The following is a 17,128-nucleotide window of genomic DNA, read 5'->3' on the forward strand; positions in this document are numbered from 1 at the left end:
TGAATATCTTTTATTTAAAACAAAGTCCATATGTTGCTTGTAAATGAATCTCATCATTAACCCGTGCGATAGCATGGGTCGGCGACTAGTTAATGTTATAGAGGCTACATAGTATAAAAGTCTTGTTCATACACAAAGGGTCATTGGCACAACAACACAATCATTGAAGAACAAAAAACTACACAATCAGTGAAAAGGAGCCTCCCATTCTTTTTCCCTTCATTTTCTAGAGCTTTATCTTCTCTCTTTGCTCACCTCTTCCACACTTGTCTCCTTCCCTTTCTTTACCTTTGTCTTATGTTCATTCCCTTGCTTTCAGGTTCATTTCTTCATTCTTCAACCCACTAATTTTCCTTTCTTCTATTTTGTAATTTATGTGCTTAACTTGATTTTGTAGTTGAAAACTTGAAATGAGTGAAAAGGGTCATTGTAAAGTTTCAGTTTTTAATATTATAACATAAATTTCAATATTTTTTACTACGTATAACTTAATTTTGATGTTAGAGATTTTCTTGTGTTATGGGTTGATGAATTTTTGTTGATTACCTTAGGTGGCAGGGGCGGATCTGGGATTAAATTATTAGTGGGGCTAATTTTTTTTTAAAGAAGTAAGACTAAAATTTTTGGCAAAATAAATTATACAAATAATAACATTTGTATTAATGGCTCAAATCGTCAATCATTTTGTTCCTTGTGTAGTAAAGTTGTTTATATTTTAGTGAATTTAACTTTATTTAAATGACATCATCCTCGTGAGCTTAGCTCAGTTGGTAGGGATATTGCATATTATATGCAGGGGTTGGGGTTCGAATCCCAGACACCTCACTTCTCTACAATTAAATTGCGTGAGCCATAGCCACTAGGCTACTTGACAAAAAAAAATGACAACATAAAAATGATAAAATAATTTAAATGAATGTTAAGTTCGGAGTAAAAAAACTCAATCCAAAAATCTCCCCTTTGTATTTTTTTTTATAGATTATATAATGCTTGCCATAAGTTGCACAATTTATTTTTTTTGGTACAATAAGTTACACAATCTTAATATATATTTATATATAATTTATGTTGTTTATTTTATTCTTCGAAAAAATTAAGAAAAAATGCAAAAATTGAGAGTTGAACATGTGCCATTCAAGTTAATACTCAAAACACACACTACTGGGCCAAGGCTATGGTTAAATTAATTTACGAAATGAAAGATATATTACATAAGATCGGCTTTGTATAAAAATAAAAATAAATTTTGGGCTGGGCTGGTTTGTGTGGCTATTGCCACACCCAGCCTCACACAAATCCGCCCCTGTTAGGTGGTGTTATTGTTGTTGATGGTAGTGGAGGTATAGTAATGAGATGATGATAATAATGTTGTTGATGATGATAAATTTTTTATGAATATTGACGAACGTGATCTTGAAATTGATGAAGAATTGGAATGAAGAAGATGAAGAAAGCAAAAAAATAAAAATAAAAAGTCATTTATCCCTTGTGGCATGACATAAGGTTCAACCCACGTGGAGTTGTCACGTGTAGAGTTAAACTGTCACGTCACATGATTTAACAACCAAAACAAATGGATGGGTAATTGACCGAGGTTTTTTTTTTTAGTTTTTTAAAAATCAAAGATTTTTTTACGAAAGTTACAAATTCCGGAGGTGTCTATTCACTCGATTTTAATTTTAGGATTTTTCATGTTTTTTATTCTTTTTTAATTATATAGTCAGGTGTCAAAGAATTACATATGTGGAACAATTAACAAAATTAATTATATATCCAGTCATGTGTCACATCAGCGAAAATCATGAGTTAGATGAGTCGGTGTCTATTTCTAAAAAAAATTTATCTTACAAAGATGAAATTAAAAAAAAAATACAGAGAATAAATCGGAAATGACATATATGATATGTTTCGTTGGAATTTTATGGTCCATTCATTTTCAATCAAATAAGAAAATATCTCTCGAAACATCTCAGAAAAGAAAATAACAAAATAGAAACGTGTTTTGACTAACAAGCAATAATCATCCATAACTTTCGAGTGATTGGACGGTCCAATGAAATCTTATCCATTGAAAAATAAATGTATTTGAGAAATTAAATGTTAAAATCAGGAGAGAGAAGATGTTTAATGACTTAGATTTGGCACCCGAGAAAACTGCAATATTCTAACACGAGACAATCTATTCCAAATAAATTGTTAATTATCTTGGATTTGATAATTTTTGCTTTCTCTTCTTATAAAAAAGACCGGATAGAGTAGTACTATACCCGCCTAATAGCCACACACATCAATTTCAATCCTCTACCTCTCGTTTTCTTATTATTTTTTGTAAAAAAAAAAAAAAAAATCCTCGAAAAAAATCAATTTCAATCCACTAGCCTTTTTTTTTTATTTTTTTTTTTTGTGTCAAACAAATCCACTAGGCTTCTTTTTTTTTTTCGTGTCAAAAAACTCCTCTAGGCTTTTTCCTAGTAATTTCAATCAAATTTTAATAAAAGCACGTTTTGAGAATCATGCATACTGAACAAACTCACGTATTAAGAATTCCCTTTGGTACTTTGAATTATTATCATTTCCAATGTCAACTTCAGTTTCTGTTATAAATTTGTAAAAATTTCTTAAAGTCTATCATTAAATTGAAAATCCATATCCATGTAAAATTTTGCATAAATAGTAAATTATTTGATATATTATTCAGACCCGTCAAAATTAACGATGATCTATAAAAGTTTATAAAACCTTAATTTTAATAGGTTTCAATTATAAGAGAAGACCGTCAAAAGAAAGATATAAGAGAAGAACGTATCTTGTTGTATCTCTCAAAAAAAATAAAAATATATTTTGTTGTATTGATTTTTGTATAAACATGTACGCTATATATTACCTTAAAGTTCCTGCGAGCTTAGCTAACATGGACATCCAGTTTATTTTCATTGAAGTGAAAAGTGAATTTATAACCACTATACTACCTTAAAAAAAATTATTAAAAGAAAAATGTTTGGTATATACTCTTATATTATTACACGAGACAAATGAGAAAGGAAGGTGTTGCATGATTTTTGCCTAAGCTTGAGCTATAGAGACGGTAAGCTACAAGGTAGTGTAGTGTAGCACTTTAATAAAACTAATTATCAAATCAAATCTCCTTCATATCAAATCAAATATCCTTTATTATTGTTGGAGAATAGATATGTGGGCACCAAACTTGTTGCTCACGAGGGTATGAGTTCGAGTATGAGAATTTTTTATAAACGCATGTATAAGGATGGGCACTATAATACTGTGTATCCATTGTCATCCCTACAGCATTGTTTCCTTGAGAGCCATGAAATGGGGTTACCTCAAAGATATACTATATACGGAAATGTTAGGCTTATGTACAGATTGTGAATAAAGAGTTGAGTCTGTGGAAGTTGTTCCATCATTAAGTGTGAGTTTGTAATTGTGGAAGTTGTTCGATATATACGTGTGTGCGCGTGCGCGTGATAGAAGCTAAAAAACTCTCCTCTAACTGAATACTTACTTACACATTGCAGGTGTCTTCACAGCAATTTTTATTTTAAGTATTGTGGTAGGTTTACTACCTGGATGCCGAGGAAGACGCCCCCGCAGATCAGCTAGTGTACCCTCACACTTCATCACAGTCACAATGGATAAATTTCTAAATGATATGGAAAAGGAAAAACCAATAAGATTCACTGATCAGCAACTAAGGATTGCAACCGATAACTATTCCTACCGGTTGGGATCGGGAGGTTTTGGAGTTGTTTATAAAGGAAGTTTAAGTGACGGAACCATGATAGCTGTCAAGGTTCTACATGGAAGTTCCGACAAAAGAATTGATCAACAGTTTATGGCAGAAGTTGGCACAATAGGTAAAGTTCACCATTTCAATCTTGCTAGGCTATATGGTTATTGTTTTGAAAAGAACTTGATAGCACTTGTTTATGAATACATGAGGAACGGATCTCTTGATCGCTATTTGTTCCAAGAATACAATATCTTAGGATTTGAAAAGCTTTGAGAGATTGCAATTGGTACCGCAAGAGGCATTGCTTACTTACATGAAGAATGCCAACAAAGAATAATCCACTACGATATAAAACCAGGAAATATTCTCTTGGATACGAATTTCAACCCTAAAGTTGCTGATTTTGGCTTGGCCAAACTTTGCAACAGGGAAAATACTCACATAACGATGAGCGGAGGAAGGGGGACGCCCGGTTATGCAGCACCTGAGCTTTGGATGCCATTTCCTGTAACTCACAAGTGTGACGTTTATAGTTTTGGTATACTACTATTTGAAATTATAGGTAGGAGAAGAAACCATGATGTAAACCTCGCAGAAAGCCAAGAATGGTTTCCGATATGGGTTTGGAAAAAATTCGATGCTGAACAAGTGAATGAATTGGTAGCAGCTTGTGGGATAGAGGAGAAAAATATGGAGATTGTAGAGAGAATGGTTAAGGTAGCTTTGGCATGTGTTCAATATAGGCCAGAATCAAGACCTAAAATGAGTGTTGTGGTACAAATGTTGGAAGGTTTAGTTGAAATTTCAAAGCCTTTGAATCCTTTTCAATATATGATTGATGGAACTTCTTCTTATCTTTCAATGCCAATATCACAGATCAATACTGATACAAGTATTGGTTCTGGATCTTCTGTTATGGTAACTGAATCTAGTGTTGAAGGTGTTACTCCTATAATGACCAAGTACCAAGTCGAATCAGCATCTGTCTAAAATGTATTATAAATAAATAATGTCAAAGTTTACCCTATATCATTAGTTTTAATGTCATCTTAATCGGCTAAAGTGTCGAATCATCTATAATTATTTGTTTGTGTACGTCCTAGAGATCAATATATATATTTATTTTTTTTAATTTACATCTGTATCACAATGTTGATTTATATATGAGGTATTATACAGTTCATTTATATAATGTAAGCCGTGTAATGTAATTGTAGGAACCATGATTTGTTCTCCTTGATTGATGATGATTTTGAGAAAGGGAGAGGGTTTGCATGGTGAATGTTGAAATGGACATTAGGAAGGAAGAAGCGTCGGTGTGCGAAGCAATAAAGGATGTGTGCGTAGTTTTGTTTCAGTCCATAAAACTGTTGTAGACCAATAGAACCTAAGTCATAAAGGGGAGAAATCAGATAAATAGAAAAAGGGGGGTGGGTAGCCATTAGAACCTTCGAAACATTATATCTATTTATTTTCAAGCATTTTTTATGTTATTTCTTGACAAAAATGAAATATTTTTATGAAATAGTTTTAAATACTATTCTCAAAATGTTACGTACATTTACTATTTTTATACTCTCCTATTGGATTATGAGGAGTGTTCAGAAGATCATCCACAATGGACTAAAAATAACCACGCAAGTGAGTTGGCACCACATCTTTACTCAACTTTAGAATGTTGCTCTAGTCACCCCTCCAATTACCCACATGTCCCTCGAATTACAAGTAAACTAAACTTGTCGTCAAGTAATAATAAGTTTTTCTCCATAGGGATTGTGAAATTCCTACATAACTACAATGAATGTGATTAGAATTATGTGACAAGGGGGATTTTCACTTGGGAATGGTTTTTTCGACGCCAATAGAGAGAAAATGTGATTACGTCAATGATCAATTCCCCTATCTTTCACTATTCCTACTTGGTTTCACAATGTTTTATCAAAAATATATAGGCCCTGGTTAGGCATACTAGCACTTTTCTCCTGTACAACACCCTGATTTACCTAGGTATGTCGTAACACTGGATAGGATTGAATGAGTGCCAAACTATAGTAACTAAGCTGCAATATAGACACTTCCTTCTCTAGTGCTCTTAATAAGGCAAGGGTTGGTATGTGTATCAGAGATGATCAAGGGATTTTGTCTTGGCTTGTATAGAGTGGTACTCTCATATTTTGAAGTTGATACATGGGATGCTCTTTGGCTCCTACATGCCATGAAATGGGCGACGGACTTACAACTACTTGATATGGACTTTGAAGTGGAGTCAAATAAGTTTGTCGATAGTATTTATCGTGGTAAAGATAGGGTCTCGGATTTTGGGTGCAGAACTGACAAACTCAAATGTGAAGTTCATTAAAAGACAAACTAATGAAGTTGTTCATGGTTTCGCTAGAATGGCTCAATTATTTGCTAGTTTCCTTATTTTTCTCAACATTCCAACATGTACGAAATGCATTAAAATTGTTTATCTGTAATCAATAAAAATAAAAAGCTTTTAATATCATATACGCGTCTAGACATTCTAGGAGGATATTAATTTTTTAATTTTTTTTAAAGAAACATTGTCGGAGGATGTTACCTAGAAAGTGCAAATGCTAATCCTATGCATTTGTCACTATAGATTTTGCTCATATGTCATATTCAAGACCGGTTTGGAATTAAGCTACTAATCTCATCCATTTCAGTATATCCAAAGAATCATATTAATTCTTTATACCTTGGAAGACTTGTAAATGATGGAACATCTACGCGGTTTTCTGGTTTGAAATTAAGGATGTTCTGTTTGTTTGTTTGTTTTTTTTTTTTTTTAAGGGAAGAATGTTATGTTATTAATCACTTATCTAATATGACCTCGTGAGCTTAGTTCAATTGGTATGGACAATGCATAATATATGTAACGTCTGCGTTCAAACTCTGACCACCACAAAAACAAAAATCATTTATTTAGTACTATCTCCGTCCCATATTAAGTGACACAGTTGACTCTGTTACACATACCAATACATAATTTTGACTTTAAATAACTTTACTAATCTATAAGAAAAAATTATAAAAATTTGATATTTTAAAAATATTCATCGAGATGAATCAAACGACATCTTATATGATATTATTTATCTTTATATATTAATAGAAAAATACGATCAAAATATGTTAGATCAATAGTGCACATTTTCAAATAAGTCATATATTATAGGATAATATATTTTTTCATTTTGACCAATCACAAATTTAGTCTTGAGATTTACAGATGTTGGATAGCATAATTAGATAAACCCTTAATTATTTATTATTCCAAGTATCGTTCGTTGCCTTGCCTCTTTTAGTTTTGTCTCTAACGTATATAAAAATAGGACATAAAGTATATGAAATGGGCCCTTCTACGGTACACCCGTAAATTAAGGTGTACCGGTACTCTCGCTTATAATTTTTATAAATTAACTATCATTTTTTATAAAGAAAATAAGTGTTTGTTGACATATATATTTTAGAAAATATCATTTTATAAGAAAAAACATCATTTCATTTTTTATAAAAGTCATACTAATTTTTTTTTACATTTTATTGTAAAAAATAATCAAAATTTTCTATTATGACTAATAAGAATTCAGAAAAATCAAATTTTATTGCGTTGACGTTTTTGTTAAATAAGATTTAATCATTATAATTATAGGTGATAGAAAATAATTTTTTCCTACAAAAAATAACTTATTGAACTATTAATTTAATGATTGGGTGTACCAATACACTTAAATAATTGGGTGTACTATAGAATTTGCCATATGAAATATATCAAAGTAATCCTTACGATTAAGATAATGTTAGAGACTAATTGAACGAAACTTTTTTCTTCTTTCAAATAGTCTAGTAGTTAGAAATTCATCTTTATAAGCTGAATAAGTGTGGTATCCGAGTTATGACCCTGCCCCTGCATATATTATGCACTACCCCATACTTTAAATACTAAAATGATATATTTAATACACTTTAGTTATTGTGGAATTTTTTTTTATTTTAACAATCATTTAAAAAAATTCGGTAAAAAAATTATTTTAAGATATAGTTTTTTTTAAGAGAATATTTTGTTAATATGCCTCAATATGTAGAAGCTAAGTTGATGTTCCATGTATATATGATTGCTTTTCCTTGATAGTGACTTGGGATTTAATTAATTAATTTGCATATAAATTTGAATACTACACCTCTTCACTTTGCTCCTCACAAAACAATCTAGTGTTTTGAATTTTTATCTCTTGTCTAATGTCATCCTCGGAAGCTATTGCAATTGAGGCTGTTCTAGTCATAGGTAGGATTCTGATTAAACCGTTATGATCTTTTTGTTTTTCATATTTTGCTTTGTTATGTTTTTTTTCCTAATGATTTAGTAACAAGATTTCTAATAGAACATTATCAATTTTGCAGTAGTGATTGTCGCGAAGGTAGCTATTTTAATCTGTGTGTGTAGAAAAAGAAATCAAGTAAATGGTGGAACCATTAGTCCAGATTCACAATTTATAACACTCACTATGGATAAATTTTTAAACGACATGGAAAGGGAGAAGCCGATAAGATTCACCGGTCAACAACTAAGAATTGCAACAGACAACTACTCGAACTTGTTAGGGTCAGGTGGATTTGGTACAGTTTACAAAGGAATTTTCAGTAACGGAACCATGGTAGCTGTGAAGGTTTTGCGTGGTAGTTCTAACAAGAAAATTGACGAACAATTTATGGCAGAAGTTGGAACAATCGGTAGAATTCATCACTTTAATCTTGTTAGGTTATATGGATTTTGCTTTGAAAGAAACTTGATAGCGCTTGTTTATGAATACATGGGAAATGGATCACTTGATAGGTATTTGTTTCATGAAACAAAAGTGTTAGGATATGAAAAGCTTCATGAGATTGCAATTGGTACGGCAAGAGGCATTGCTTACTTGCACGAAGAGTGTCAACATAGAATAATCCACTATGATATAAAACCGGGAAATATTCTCTTGGATAAGAACTTCTATCCTAAAGTCGCTGATTTTGGTTTGGCCAAAAATTGCAACAGGGAAAATACTCACATAACAATGACCGGGGGAAGGGGGACGCCTGGTTACGCCGCACCTGAACTTTGGATGCCATTTCCTATAACTCATAAATGTGATGTTTATAGTTTTGGTATGCTATTATTTGAAATTATAGGTAGGAGAAGAAACCTTGACATTAAAAACACTGAAAGCCAAGAGTGGTTTCCAATTTGGGTTTGGAAAAAATTTGATGCTGGACTTTTGGGGGAGGCAATGATAGTTTGTGGAATAGAAGAGAAAAATAAAGAGATTGCTGAGAGAATGATTAAGGTAGCTTTATGGTGTGTTCAATATAGGCCAGAATTAAGGCCTATAATGAGTGTTGTGGTGAAAATGTTAGAAGGTTCATTAGAAATTCCAAAGACTTTTAACCCATTTCAACATTTGATTGATGGGACTGAGTTTACTACTCATTCAGTGCAAGAGTCAAATACATATACAACTAGTGTTTCTTCTGTTATGGTAAGTGATTCCAGCATTGTATGTGCTACTCCTATTATGAGGAAATATGAGATTGAATTGGCATCTAGCACAGCTTGATGGAAAGCATATGCTACATCATGAGAAGGATTGCATGTTGTAATGAAGTTGTAAATTTTTACCTTTCTACTAGTTTGATCAATAGAATCTATTTTGCTTTGGCGTCCTATTTTTATTTATTTTGTCAATAATGTTGTTTACTTTCACTTTTAATTTACTTCGAGTTAACCGTTTTGTATACCTAGATATTGGGTAGCTCAACTGGTTCGAACTAAGGGTTAAGGAGTTTGAAGTTCTAGTTTAAAATCGGACAAAAGATTAAATATTAATCGAACAATTAATTACTGACATTTATTATTAAAAAAATAATTTTGTATATTGCAACATATATATATATATATATATATATATATATATATATATATATATAGACACGTCATTTTCTCTATCTCTCTTCATATCGCATCACTAATATATCATATTTATCATATCATTTTATCTATATTTTTCTCTCTCAAGGGTGATGATGGATTTTGGGTGTCAATTGATTACTTTCCAAATAAAAATTATAATAAACATTTCCTTCTATAGAAGCAAATTATCATACAAATTGCTACATGTAAGAATTAAAATGCTATTTTACCTATGGACCAAAAAAATCTATATCATTGCTCAAAAACAATATATATATATATATATATATATAGATAGGATCCGTTGACACCTGGTGTCAACGAATTTGTTGACACCAAATCTCAACCATCAATTTTATTTAATTCAATGGTCCATAATTATTGGTTCAATTAACTTGTGTATCTTTTTTTCCTTATCTCACCTGATCCCATGCCCAATGTTCTGCTTCATCTTCTCCAACACACATCAAATAATCAACCCATTCAATATCGATCAATGCAAAACCATCCAAAATTTAGAAACACAATTTTCATGTTAATTTCACCAATCAAAGCAATTTAGAAATTGAATAACTTAATTTCAAGAATAATTCTTCTGTCTGAATTTCAAGAACACAACTAAAAGTGGTGAAACTCAAGAACTCAATTTAAAAAACAAATTTTTTGTCTGAATTTAAAGAACTCAAGAACACAATTAAAAACAATTTTTGCTTCTCACATATCTGAATTTCAAAAGTCAATTTTCACACCTAAAATTCCACCAATCAAAGTGAAGCCATCCAAAATACCATGAATTCATTAGCTTCCTCTAATTCCAATCCATTTCATGAATAATAGATAAATTATCTGAATAGGTTGCAATCTATATAAGAAATAAATCAAGGAGTGGAGGTGGTGGAGAGCAGCGCATTGTCTAGAAAAAACAATTGAGCATCATTGTGTTTTTTTTTTTTTTTTGAACAAACATCATTGTGATTTTAAAGTGCCATCAAAAGTAATTAAGTAAGGATACATTAGCGTGAGTCAATTTAGAGAATATTACTAGCCTTTGATTAAAATAGATTGACGGTTGAGATTTGGTGTCAACGGATCCTGACTCAAGGGTTAAAAGAGTTAAAAACGTTCGACATATGCATCTCAGACATCAAACTTCTCAATTTTTATCAATGTTGTTTTACATATTATTCTCGAAGTTATCAAAGACTATATCCAAATGGGTAGCTAGGAAAAAATGGAGATGGAGACAAGCATTTATTCCATTGGAAAAATACAAAGAACGTCTCTCTTTCCTTATTATTTAGTCTCATCTCATCATTTTATAGTAATTTAGTTCCTTCTCATTCGAACCAAGAGTTCTTGAAGTTACATTTTATGCTTGGCATATTTAAGAAACAATAAAGATTTTGATCATATGCTTGTTTTTATCTGTTTTGAAATTTAGTATGCTGACTCATTGAATCATACTCATCCTTTAACCAGGAATGATCTGTAATTAATACTCCATTTTATAATATCTGCCACTGTGATCTATGTCTCATTGAATGGCTTTTTTTAATGAGCAGTGCTATTCCTCGCGAGAGAAATCATCCCGAGCCGATCGCGAAAAGTGTTTAGCCAATTGAATTTGTTCATTACCGGAAAACATGGGAGGCAATGCTTACAATTTACGAAAGATATTAAGTAAACAACCATTTGTGAAATCCTCGCTAGCTTTGTTGTCGCTATACCTAGCAATTTTGCTCTTTTAATATATTTGCAATTGATGTCACATATTTGACCGTAATTCAATAATTCTCTTCGATGTCGAAGATCTCAACCTCACCTGCAATTTGAAACATTGGTAGATGGAAAGACCACATTACTCTTTGTAAAATTAAGGGGTGATTCTAATTCAATATACAGAGCTGACTTGCAAGGTAAGAGATATATCTCAACAACAACAACAACCAAGCCTTATTCCACTAAGTGGGGTCGGCTACATGGACCAAATACAGAGCTGACTTGCAAGGGAAGAGATATCTCTCATTTATAAATTTAATTTTATACCTCTAGAGCGTACGAGTGCGAAAAGCAGAAAAACTAATTTTAACATCGATTTTCATTTATATTGCTGTTAAAAGTGTATGTGTGATGATTTTATAAATAATGCAAAAAAAAAATTGTTTTGGCTGAGAAGATACGATTTGGTTTACACAAAATTCGATGTTAAAAGCACTTATGACGTCAACCGTTTTGGCAACAACTCTTGAATGCTTTTTAAAAAATTCCACAAAAGATGTTAGCTTTTGATCTCACCGTGTAAGCCCTCCCTCTCGATCTTACCTCCATTCGCCGTCACTATTACTCCATCTGTTTTCCAGCCGTTCTCTGTCCAGTAAAAGCCTCCTTCACTATGGTATCTTAGAAAATATTTCTTGCATGACTTGATCTTTCTTTGTTTCTAAAATATTCTTTATGATTTGGTTGTGATATGTGTGAAGTTCTTGTTATTCGGTGAAACCGTGACACTCTTCAAAAACTCTGGTATTTGTGGACAATTACAGAGCACTTGATTTATATTTAGCACTATTGAGAAACTCAACCACACAAAACTCCACTTCGTTTATTTTTTTTTTTCTTCTGCTATTTGAACTGTATTCAATTCTGTTTTTATCACTAACTTTTGTACAAAAGTAATTTGCATCTGACTAGAGCTTGGTTCTTTTAAATTTCCATTTTTCCTTTTCTTACACAAATTATATTAGTTGGTGCAGAGCAAGTATGCTTTGATTTTAGTATTTTTATGAGTATAAATATTGCATCATCTTAATTGTTACTTGGTTGAAATTTCTAATGTGTTCCAAAAAAAATTCGTTTTCCACATAAATATCTGTAGTTGGTTCTGCCAGACCTAATTCACTTATGGCTAATTTTAGCGACAATTATCATTGCCTTTAGTAGCAATATAAATTGCTTCTGAAACTTTTACCGGCAATTACTTACTGAACGGTAATTCCAGTGTCGCTAAAAGCTTTAGCAGCAACTCGAACAACACTACTTATAAATTTATTTTCAGGCCATATTTCAGTTGGGAGCGGAACTATTAACACCTCTAATCTATTATCTGGAAGTCAAGATCATATATGCACAATACAGGTAATGATTTTCTTTCTAAAAAAAAACAAGAAAAATCTACCTATTAGTGGCTACCACAGGTGGACGAGAAGCTATATTGAGCATAGTAGCTGTTGAAATTTAAATATGCCATATCATGATATAATGCTGATTTCTTCTTGTTCTACGTTGATTTCTTGTTGGTTTTTGTCAGTGTTTCTAACTGTGTACTTGCAGCTGTGTTTCTGTGGATGGTAACTATTTTTGTTTTTTCTTGCAACAGAAGATCTCATTCTCATATTGATAGGACTCCAAATCAAGCACATAAATTCTAAACCTCAAAAATGGATAAATTTCTGAATGATTTGGAAAGAGACAAACCTGTGAGGTTCTTTAATGAGTAATTAAGAATAGCAACAGATAACTAACTCGAGAGGTTTTGGAAGGTATATAAAGGAAGTTTCAATAATAAAACGACCGAAGCTGTGAAGGAAGTTTCAACATAGGAATTCTGACAAGATAGTTGAATAGAAAATTATGGCAGAAGTTTTTACAATTGGTAGAATTCAATATTCATCCCTTCAATTCGGTATTATTCGGCATTAACTTCAATCCTAAAGTTGCTGATTTTGGTTTGGCCAAGCTTCTTAACTAGGAAAATACTCATGACTTGCAGTTCAATCATCGCATAATCATGACACTGGTGAATTTTCTAGCTCTTTTGTGATTGTAACCGAATTCGGAATTCTATGTGCTATTCATATTATCGTTGGAAAGTAAGTGATAGAATCAGTCTCTAAATGATGTTTTGAAATATTTTCCATTTATTGAATTAGCTCTGTTGAATCCTTATATTTTTGTAAGGAAACGAAGTCGATATTTTCTTTTTGTGTAAACTAGGTAAAGTCTGTATGCGACACTGCATAGACTAACTTTCTAGGGTCGGGTATGGCTATAATGGATGACAAAGTTATGGCTCAAGAGCTTCAACGCTGCTGCATTCATAGGAATGAATTCAATATCTATTTTATATATTTTATAAACAAAGTCAATACACATTTTATAAACAAAGAAAACTATTGTACAGAAATTTGAAACCAACACTCAAACATGGAATACTCTGTTGGTAGAATTTCCAAAATTAGTATGTTGAACCCTTACATGAGGTAGTTTCATAGAACAAGCTTCTTTTTTCTCTGTACTGCCATGATACATCTAAGTGCATGTTTAGATTGGTGGTGTTTGGCGAAATCATGGTGCACCGACAATGAATGTGACACAAGCCGTACATCATAGCTTCAACTAATCCACAGTGCTTCCGTGAAACGTGATTTCGTTAAAGCCACCTTGATTCCAAACATGCACTAAGTAGGTTTTTCAATCTGAAATGATTCATGTTTGATTTTTGAGCAAGATTCGCTAAAAGATTCTGTATTCCACGATGATATAGTAGCATCAGAATCTGCAGTGCTTCCTTCTTGTGTCAAATTTTCTTTAACAGGAACCAGATTATGGAAGGGAAATGGAGGTGAAGAAATTTCAATTTCACCCTCTAACATCTTTACAACAGTACTCATTAGAGGTCTATCATTTGGTGAATACTGAACACACCATAGAGCAACCTTCAACATTCTCTCTGCTATCTCATTATCTTTCTCTTCAACTCCACAAAGCGCAAGCATAACAACCAATTCATTATTCTCAAACATTTCCCATGTCCACTTTGGAAACCATTGTTGCGATTCACTGTAACTAGAATCGAAATGCCTTCTTCTGCCAACAATTTCAAATAGAAGAATACCAAAACTATAAACATCACACTTGTGTGTAACTGGATAAGGCTTCCACATTTCAGGTGCAGCATAACCTCGCGTTCCTCTAAAGTGAGTATTCATTACAATGTTACTTTCTCTACTTCTTAACTTTGCTAATCCAAAATCAGCTATTTTTGGTACTAATTTCATGTCAAGAAGAACATTTTCTGGTTTGATATCATAATGAATTATTCTTTGCTGACAATCCTCATGTAAATAAGCAATTCCTTTCGCCGTTCCAATAGCAATCTCCTGAAACTTTCGCAACTCAACGTCACGATTCTTGCTACCAAATAAGTACTTGTCAAGAGAACCATTTTCAACATACTCATAAACAAGTGCTCTCGTGTCATGGTCAAAGCAGAATCCATAAAGTTTGACTAAATTGATATGGTAAGTTCTTCCAATAGTGCTAACTTCTGCTTTGAATTGCTCTTCCATTCCCATATCCAAACAGTTGAGAACTTTTACTGCAACATTTTCTCCATTTGGTAATTCTCCTTTAAAGACAACTCCAAAAGCACCAGAACCTAATATCGTCGAGTAGCTTTTTGTAATTTCATCGAGTTTCTCAGGCGTGAATCTTATTGGTTTCTCTCTGTTGATGTTGCTTAAGAATCTTTCCATGGTTGGAAATTCAGCTTTTGAATCATGTGGTATTATAACTTCAATTTTGCTGGCTGAAGTTAATGAGTTTGAAGATATTTGATGATCCTTTTCTGCGGTTGGAATCTGAGTGTAAGCTGGAATTGCTGTTCCTGCTTTCTTTAGGCACTCAATAATCGCATACACTATTGCTATAACGGCAATTATTACCACCACTCCATATACTGAAAAATGGAAATAAAGCATAATCCTACATTAAATTCAATTCTTCCAATCCAAGTACAAGACATTTGTTTCGTATAAAATCTACATTCATAATGAATAAACCATTAAATGCTATAATATAGATTTGCTGTACTATGTCATGTAATTATACCAATAACTAAATACACAATTAAGTATAGTTTTAATTCATGTAATTATGCCTATGGTAATTGTTATTTTGTTTTCATCCCTTCCAATATTTGATTCAAGTTAAATTAGTCATTGTAATATGTACTCACTTTTGGTTTTAGTTTAAAAAATGTGACATCTAATTGGTTTCTAAGAATCGATTCATTGATTCATATGTATATAAGAGCTTATCATATAAGTTCTTATTTATAAACAATCTCTATAACAAAAGATAAAATAAATAAACGGTTTTCATATAATCTATAAGTTGTTTTCATAAGCTATCGTGCAGAGCTTATAGAAATAAGCTAAGATGAAAGTTAAGACATGTCATTAATTGTTTCTATGAGATCTTTCAAACAATCTTACAAGGGGTTATGCTAGTCGATAAGCTCAAATAAGTAAACCCAGACATACTCTAAAAACATATCTAAAGCTTATTATATTCATGCATACATAAAAAGGATTAGTTATCTAAAGTTGTTCATACCTACAGATTCTGCTACAGCCCATTTCATAGAAGAATCAACAGTGTCACCAAATCTGTCAAAAGTTCTCTGAGCCTGTGTATCAAAATTGTCTGATGATGAAGTGTAAAAGGAAGGAGGAGAATCAGGAAACTGATAGTGAAAATTACTCATGTTTGTAGTTTATGGTTGGAATTTGGATTGAGAAATGATTCAAATGGCATGCAAGTGGTATATCAAGATATGTAGTAACCTTGCTTGTTAGTGTGAAATAAGAAAATAGTGTCTTTGACCAAATCAAGTCCATCAATTCTATAGCCAAACTAAAACGCGTTTTTGCTTAGTCAAAGGCTCTAGGAAATTATTAGAAGTTTCAAAGCTTTTTTTTTTTACTAAAAAAAGGGACAAATTCAAAGGGATGTATTTATTTTAAAAATTTAATAACCATATAGTTACAATATAAAAAATACTTTAAAACCATCCCACTATATTTCAACATGTGTATTGTCCGTCAATGGAGTTGACTGATCAGTTGGTAAGAAGTTGATTCATTTGTAAGGTTAAACTCTTTTAGGAAGGGGAATATGTGTGTTGACTATTTAGCCAAACTTGGAACAAGGTCTACTAGTGTGTTGACTTGGTGATTCCTTTTATGATGATGAATTTCTTGTCTATAAATTTGATTGTATCTATTTGAAATAATTAGATGAGAATATAAGTGAATAGTGTATGTCTGTGATGAATATGTGTCTATGTGAGAATCATGTAATTGATTATGTGAATAAATGTGATGACATGTATGAAGCTATGTGTGTTTTTTGACGATGCGTGTATAATTGTAATGATGGTGATGAAATGAGAATGATGTGATAATCCCTTGGTGATAAATTGACTATGAGATTACTTGCTTTGGCTCATGATGTTGAATTATGCTTGATTTGAAGAGATTATATGATTGATGTTAGTATTATAGGAAATGCTAAATGTATGTAAATGTGATACTTGAATCTTAGAATGGTATATTTGTGCTTAT

General features: G+C 32.0%; 2 protein-coding genes and 1 pseudogene across 2 annotated transcripts; 2 read left to right on the forward strand and 1 right to left on the reverse strand.

Annotated features, from left to right (window-relative positions):
• The first annotated feature begins 2,601 nt into the window (after positions 1–2,601).
• Positions 2,602–4,856, forward strand: LOC11432539 (rust resistance kinase Lr10-like; annotated as a pseudogene).
• Positions 4,857–7,955: 3,099 nt separating this feature from the next.
• Positions 7,956–9,478, forward strand: LOC11438715 (G-type lectin S-receptor-like serine/threonine-protein kinase At1g34300). The gene is made up of 2 exons (XM_003594888.4): positions 7,956–8,060; positions 8,177–9,478. The coding sequence occupies exons 1-2, from the start codon at positions 8,015–8,017 to the stop codon at positions 9,367–9,369; spliced, it is 1,239 nt and encodes a 412-aa protein (XP_003594936.3). The 5' UTR covers positions 7,956–8,014; the 3' UTR covers positions 9,370–9,478.
• Positions 9,479–13,825: 4,347 nt separating this feature from the next.
• Positions 13,826–16,374, reverse strand: LOC11437664 (LEAF RUST 10 DISEASE-RESISTANCE LOCUS RECEPTOR-LIKE PROTEIN KINASE-like 2.2). Its single transcript, XM_003594890.4, has 2 exons — positions 16,119–16,374; positions 13,826–15,459 (listed from the first exon to the last, which is right to left on the reverse strand). Exons 1-2 carry the CDS (start codon positions 16,267–16,269, stop codon positions 14,180–14,182), a joined length of 1,431 nt encoding a protein of 476 aa, XP_003594938.2. The 5' UTR covers positions 16,270–16,374; the 3' UTR covers positions 13,826–14,179.
• Positions 16,375–17,128: the final 754 nt, after the last annotated feature.

The sequence above is a fragment of the Medicago truncatula genome, chromosome 2, assembly GCF_003473485.1.
Source record: "Medicago truncatula cultivar Jemalong A17 chromosome 2, MtrunA17r5.0-ANR, whole genome shotgun sequence".
NCBI classification, from domain to species: domain Eukaryota; kingdom Viridiplantae; phylum Streptophyta; class Magnoliopsida; order Fabales; family Fabaceae; genus Medicago; species Medicago truncatula.